We start from the raw sequence: 7,374 nt of genomic DNA on the forward strand, positions 1-7,374 counted from the left end.
AAGCCGAAGTAACATAACTGAGGAATGCTACATACACTGAGTGTAGAAAACATTAAGAACACTTTCCTAATATTGAATTGCACCCCCCACCCCAGCCTCAATTTGTCGAGGCATTCTACAGGGGTACTGGCCCATGTTAACTCCAATGCTTCCTACAGTTGTATCAAGTTGGTTGGATGTCCTTTGGCTGGTGGACCTACTACCATACCCTGTTCAAAGGCACTTCAATATTTTGTCTTGCCCATTCACCCTCTGAATGATACAAATGCACAATCCATGTCTTAAACCTATCTTCTCCCCTTTATCTACAATGGTTGAAGTGGATTTAACAAGTGACATCAATAAGGGATCCTAGCTTTCACCTGGATTCACCTGGTCAGTCAATGTCATTGAAAGAGCAGGTGTTCCTAATGTTTTGTACACTCAGTGTGCATCTCCTGACATGCAGGCTAGGACACGTTTATAATCCAAATCATCACATCTTTGATAGGAACCAACAGGATGGATGTCTGAGGATAGAGAAAGAGAGCAGAGCAGGAGTGTGAAGAGGAGAGGAAGCAGGTAGATGAAGCTGAGTGAGAGTGCAGGACTTACTCAGAGTCTGGGGAGACCTCAGAGATGCTGTGAGAGGTGGCGGAGTGGGGCGGGGAGGGGGAGGGTCCTTGTACAGAGGAGGGGGCTGGGGGGGTGAGCACGGAGGAGCTAAAGGAGGCCAAGATGGAGGACAGGATGTCCAGGTGCTCGCTGGACGGGTGGCGGCTGGGTGGGGCGCCGGGAGCAGGGAGGGGGTACCTACACGGGGGGGCAGAGTCCAGCCGGCCGTGGCGGGGTAGGGGGGGCTCCTGGGGTTCCTCGCTGATGGGGGCCGGAGGGGAGGAGGGCGGGGGCTGGTCAGGGTGTGAGTGCTGGCGGGGGGGCAGGGTGCGAAGCCACTCCCTGCAGGGCTGGGACTGGGTCACCCCGCCGCCCCCGTTAGCCTCCAGCTGTTCACGGGAGCGACTGCTCATCAGCGCTCCTCCTAGGTGTTCACGAGAGGAGGCCTGGCGCCGCGTCAGGGTGTTGAGCTGGGAGCGCGACCCTCCCAGACCGGGCTCCACACCCCCATTCCCACTCAAGTCCTCCCGGGAGGTGTGGGCGCTGTGCTGGTGGACATCCAGCCTGTCTCTGGAGCTGCTCAGGTTCTCCCTGGAGGCTCTGTCTAGGCCCGGCTCACGGCGGCGGGGCAGCAGGTCCAGGTTGTCCCGGGGGCCCTGGCGGTCCAGACGGTTCTGGGATCCTCCTCCAGCCTGGCGACCGAGGGGGTCTCTGGAGAGCTGGCGGCGGGCCAGAGAATCCAGATGCTCCCTGGAGGAGTAGCGGGAGGCAGGCTGGGACAAGGAGCCCGTGCCAGACAGGGAGCCTGTCCCAGAGTACATGCGGCCGTAGGAGGCTGCCGGGACGCCCCTGTGGCCCAGGGTGGAGGTGCGGTACCAGGAGAGTTCGCTGGGGACCTGGCCCATGGCGGAGAGACCCTGCAGGGCCGGGGGACAGTCAATGCGATTCTTCAAGATGCCTGAGTCAGCAGGGAGAGATTAGAAAAAGGAAGGGTCAATATGTATTTTGGTGTTTGAGTTTACATGAATGGTAATAATAAATATAATCCAATTGTACTAGTCACATGCGCCGAATACAACAGGTATTGTTGGGCCCCCTGAGGGGCCCCTGTGTTGACCTTACAGTTAAATGCTTACTTACGAGCCCCTAACCAACAATGCAGTTTCAAAAAAATACATATAAGAATAAGAGATAAAAGTATCAAGTCATTAAAGAGCAGCAGTGAAATAACGACAGCGGGACTATATACAGGGGGGTACGGTACAATGTGCGGGGGCACCGGTTATTTGAGGTGGTATGTATATGTAGGTAGAGTTATTAAAGTGACTATGCATAGATGACAACAGACAGTAGCAGTGGTGTAAAGGGGGGGGGGGGGGGGACCTTCCTCTGACACCGCCTGGTATAGAGGTCCTGGATGGCAGGAAGCTTGGCCCCAGTGATGTACTGGGCCGTTCGCACTACCCTCTGTAGTGCCTTGCGGTTGGAGGCCGAGCAGTTGCCATACCAGGCAGTGACCATCAAACAGGCAAAGTGCCAATACGGGGCTAAGATTGAATCGTCCTACACCAGCTCTGACGCTCGTCTTATGTGGCAGGGCTTGCAAACTATTACAGACTACAAACGGAAGCACAGCTGCGAGCTGCCCGGTGACACGAGCCTACCAGGCGAGCTAAATCACTTCTATGCTCGCTTCGAGGCAAGCGGCACTGAGGCATGCATGAGAGCATCAGCTGTCCCGAGCGACTGTATGATCACGCTCTCCGTAGCTGACGTGAGTAAGACCTTTAAACAGGTCAACATTCACACGGCCGCGGGGCCAGACGGATTACCTTGACATGTGCTCCGGGAATGTGCTGACCAACTGGCAGGTGTCTTCACTGACATTTTCAACATGTCCCTGGTTGAGTCTGTAATACCAACATGTTTCAAGCAGACCACCATATTCCCTGTGCCCAAGAACACGAAGGCAACCTGCTTAAATGACTACAGACCTGTAGCACTAAATTACTACAGACTCGTAGCATGGTCGGAGGCAGAGCAGTTGCCATACCAGGCAGTGATGCTCTCGATTGTGCAGCTGTAGAACCTTTTGAGGATCTGAGGACCCATGCCAAATCTTTTCAGGCTCCTGAGGGGGAATAGGTTTTGCCATGTGTTGAGGATCAGCGTGGCAGATGTGTTGCTACCTACCCTCACCACCTGGGGAGCGGCCCATCAAGAAGTCCAGGAGGTCATTAACAGAATAGCAAGGTTACTGAGTTTGTGACCCTTTCTGTGGTAGTCAGGCTGTGTGTGTGTGTGTGTGTGCTTGTGTGTGCCTGCATGCGTGTGTCGCACCCTTGCGGTGGCGGTTGGACTGTCCTGTCAGACCGTTCTCGTCCCCGCTGGTCAGTGCCGCCTCAGGCTGGTTGTTGTTTGTGGCGTCCTTGCTGTAGTCAGCCCCTAGGCGGCGCTCTGAGCCCCACTTCTGCAGGGAGTGGACCTCACTCTCCTCCAGCGCTGGCCAATAGGAGAGCAGATCATTGCCATCCAGGTCTAACACACAAAGATGGACAATCACCATTGGCCAACAATTCCAAATAAAGAGGGTTTTGTAGAAGTCATACTTCTAAATGCATAATTTGCATCATTTTTATTGGTTTATGGATCTCTGTGTCTGACATTTTCAGTGTGTTTGCATATCGGTATGGCATTTATAGGTATCACACACATATATACATACATAACATAAAAATAGCTTTGATTTGTGAATCTATTTCCATTGTGTGTGTCTGTGTACCTTTGGTCCCGTTGTGGGCGGGCTCTGTGAGAAGCCGCTCACTGTGATTGGTGCGTTTGAAGCGTCGTTGGATGCGTCCACGGAGACGAACGTTGTCCTCACTCTCAGAGGAGGGGATGGAGAGACTACGTTCCTCTTCTAAAGAGAGATCCGAGTCTGAGTCCGAGTCCTCACCTGAGAAGAGAGAGACAGAGAGACACAGAGAGAGACAGACAGAGTGAGAGAGAGACAGAGAGAGAGAGAGTCACGGAGAGAGAAAGAGATGGACAGAGAGAGACAGACAGAATGAGAGGAGACAGACAGAGAGAGAGACAGAGAGAGAAAGAGATGGACAGAGAGAGACAGACAGACAGAGAGACAGAGAGAGACAGACAGAATGAGAGGAGACAGACAGAGAGAGAGAGAGAGACACAGAGAGAGAAAGAGATGGACAGAGAGACAGACAGACAGACAGAGAGAGAAAGAGATGGACAGAGAGAGAGAGAGACAGACAGAGAGAAAGAGATGGACAGAGAGAGAGAGAGAGACAGAGAGAAAGAGATGGACAGAGAGAGAGAGAGAGAGAGGCACAGAGAGAGAAAGAGATGGACAGAGAGACAGACAGACAGACAGAGAGAGAAAGAGATGGACAGAGAGAGAGAGAGACAGACAGAGAGAAAGAGATGGACAGAGAGAGAGAGAGACAGACAGACAGAGAGAAAGAGATGGACAGAGAGAGTGAGGTTATAGAACCAGTTATAGTGTCAGTTACTATTAAAAGCAAAAAGAGGTGATGCACATTTGTTATCCTTTTACTTGTAGTGTATACAGTATTATAACCCTAGAGTGTTTATGAATGTGTTTATTTGTTTTACAATGCCACCCTCCTAGAGTCCTGTGTGCGTGTGTGTGTTAGGGCTGCACAATTCATCAAATTCGCATCAAAATCACAATATTGCAATCCATATCGCATGAAATCTTTTAAAAGGCCCCTCAGCCGCGTGTCTTTATGGGTTGCTCCGTTTGTCGTCTCTTTCCCTCTGTCTCCTCTTGCGGCTGTGACGTCACACACCAAGCCCCTCCCCCTGCCAATCAAGCAGCACAGTTCCTCCTCCATGCTGCTAGATCCACTATACGTTGTTCTGTTAAGTCAGATGCAGTCAACAGATTGTTCCAAACAAGAACCATGCTGCTTTTCCACTTTGCTTCTTAATATGAATTCAGGTATGTTTATGACTCCAACACACAGTGTGTGTCTGTCTCTGTGTGTGTGTCTGTGTGTATGTGTGTGTGTGTGTCTGTGTGTGTGTGCAGGGGGTACCTCCGTCTCTATGGAACATAGCCACGTCCAGGTCTGTGGCGCCAGTGTGTCCCAGATTGTGTTCCAAGGCCTGGCGGGCCAGCAGGTTCTCTCTATGGGGGGAACGGAGGTGTTAACCAAAGTATTTACACATTCCATCACACACACTGAGACTACTGACCACTACATTAGGCAGGCTCCATCAGCCTAATCTACATTACTCATCTATACCTTTTATCAAAGTTCAGATACAAGTCAATATACAGTGTATTTGGAAAGTATTCAGACCCCTTGATTTTTCCACATTTTGTTACATTACAGCCTTATTCTAAAATGTATTAAATCGTTTTCCCCTCCTCATCAATCTACACACAATACCCCATAATGACAAAGCAAATGCAGGTTTTTAGATTTTTTTGCAAATTGATTTTAAAAAATCCAAACAGAAATATCACATTTACATGAGCATTCAGACCTTTTACTCAGTACTTTGTTGAAGCACCTTTGGCAGCAAATTACAGCCGCAAGACTTCTTAGGTATGATTCTACAAGCTTGGCACACCTGCATTTGGGGAGTTTCTGCCATTTCTTCTCAATTGGTCTGAATACTTTCCGAATGCACTGTAGGTCTACACATTATACAGTAAACAAACAATGGAAGTCTGCAGTACATGCACACATTGGGCCAGTTGCCCAGACACAGATTGACCTTACTATAGGACTTAAAAAGCATGGTCAATCGAGAATCTCCACCGAAATAGCTTTTATGTCCAGGACTAAGCTTCATCCGTGTCAGGGAAACCGGATCTGCGTGTTTCAGACCCTGTGTATCTCAGACGGCCTACTGACCGAGCACTGCTGACGGAGGAGATAGTAGAGGCTCCCAGGGTGATGCGGTGCAGTCCGCTCTGCTCCAGCAACGACGCATTGTTATAGGGATTCTGACCCTGGATACACAGACACACACACAGACACACACACACACACACAGACACACACCCAGACACACACACGTGTTCAAAAAAGACATTCAGGAGCACACATCGACTTTCCATGTCAAACCGCGCTAGTCGAATACAAATGAATAACAGAACACACAGCAACAACCATTCCCCAGATGAGTCAGTGGTACAAATCTTAACAAGGTCGGCTAAGCACAGTGCATTGTGGAATCTGGGTCACGTGAACAGCCCAGAGGGCCAGGGTGTGCTGATGTGGATTGTGGGGTGATGTGTGTGGTTGAATAGAGCCAGATGATGTGCAGTGTAGGATGGGTAGCAAAATTGGCAAGTCTTTTGGCAGAGGCTCTTATCCAGAGTGACTTACAGGAGCAATTAGGGTTAAGGGCCTTACTCAATGGCATGTCGACAGATGTATCACCTAGTCGGCTCGGGGATTCTAACCATTGACCTTTCGGTTACTGGCCCAACGCTCTAAACCTCTAGGCTACCTGCCGTGTGTGTGTGTGTGTGTGGGCCATGCTCACAGGGTTTTGTGGGGCTCTGGGCGCGTCCTCATTGGGGCTCTTCCTACCCAAACACGACAACTTCCAGACCTCCTGCACCTCGGCGTTCAGAACCGTGAACACCAGGAACACAGCAAGACCCTGAGCAGAGGGAACGAGTGGAACACACACATTAACACACATTAACCCATAATAACACGCATTAACACACACTAACTCCAAAACACACCACCACACTCAGCAAGACCGAAAAGCAACTCACACGCTCTAATTGGGGGCACACACACACACACACACACACACACACACACACACACACACACACACACACACACACACACACACACACACACTAGACAGGTGCAGTACCTGCAGTAAGCATAGTATAACGAAGACATAATGGAAGGCCAGAATACTGTTGTTGACAGCCATCAGCCCAAAGAACCAGGTAGAGGTGGCCAGGAGCAGCAGGAGGAAGGCACTGCGAATCGTGGCACTGGAGAGGCAGGAGGAAGAGGAAAAGAACAGAGAGAGAGAGAGAGAGAGAGAGAGCGCGTGAACGCCAGCGAAAGAGAGAAACAGAGAGGTTTAAAAAAAAAACAAAGAGGCCTTTATGGCTGAATTTGAACGATCTGTTCCTGCAATAGGAACATCATCAGCAGAGCCCGGCCTATTATGTCGTCGGTCCAACCTCTCCGGGTCACTCACATGACAGGTAGTTTCTTGGTCTCTTTCTGGGAGGGGTTGCAGGACATGCGCGCCACAATCAGAAACATCCCACCGTTTATCTGTAACAAAGAGACAGCAATGAGGCAGACCTACATGAGACGAGAGACTGCAGAGGTACACAGGCGAACACAGGGAACCGGCACTAACAAAGTGGCTGACGTAGAATGAGGGTGAGACAATACCAGGAGTACGATGGCGATGGGTCCAGCGAAGCTCCAGATGAGTTTGTCGTAGATGGAGATCCAGCAAAAGTCTGGGTTCCCATAGCCCTCAGGGTCCAGCCCTACCGCCAAACCTGAACACAGAGAGAGCAAGATGAGGCAGCACTGTGTGTGTGTGTCTGTGTGTGTGTGTGTGTCTGTGTGTTTGTCTGTTTGTCTGTATGTGTGTGCATGTGTGTGTGTGTGTGTGTGTGTGTCTGTATGTGTGTCTGTGTGTGTGTGTGTGTGTGTGTGTGTGTTTGTATGTGTGTGCGTGTGTGTATGTGTGTGTGTGTGTGTGTGTGTGTGTGTGTGTGTGTGTGTG

At 50.5% G+C, this 7,374-nt stretch overlaps 1 protein-coding gene across 2 annotated transcripts in view; it reads right to left on the reverse strand.

Moving 5' to 3' along the window:
* Nucleotides 1–7,374, reverse strand: part of LOC110531177 (cadherin EGF LAG seven-pass G-type receptor 3) — a 53,426-nt gene that overhangs the window by 1,909 nt on the left and 44,143 nt on the right. The window contains exons 26-34 of one of the 2 annotated variants that reach the window (XM_036987990.1): nt 7,032–7,144; nt 6,829–6,908; nt 6,490–6,616; nt 6,142–6,261; nt 5,505–5,602; nt 4,677–4,768; nt 3,377–3,550; nt 2,935–3,132; nt 595–1,552 (exon numbers count right to left, since the gene is read on the reverse strand). In XM_036987990.1, the coding sequence (XP_036843885.1) occupies nt 595–1,552; nt 2,935–3,132; nt 3,377–3,550; nt 4,677–4,768; nt 5,505–5,602; nt 6,142–6,261; nt 6,490–6,616; nt 6,829–6,908; nt 7,032–7,144 (1,960 nt within the window). Of the gene's footprint in view, nt 1–594; nt 1,553–2,934; nt 3,133–3,376; nt 3,551–3,980; nt 4,498–4,676; nt 4,769–5,504; nt 5,603–6,141; nt 6,262–6,489; nt 6,617–6,828; nt 6,909–7,031; nt 7,145–7,374 lie in introns of those variants that run through there. The other variant, XM_036987991.1, reaches the window with a different exon arrangement.

This window comes from Oncorhynchus mykiss, chromosome 9 (genome assembly GCF_013265735.2).
Source record: "Oncorhynchus mykiss isolate Arlee chromosome 9, USDA_OmykA_1.1, whole genome shotgun sequence".
NCBI classification, from domain to species: Eukaryota; Metazoa; Chordata; class Actinopteri; order Salmoniformes; family Salmonidae; genus Oncorhynchus; species Oncorhynchus mykiss.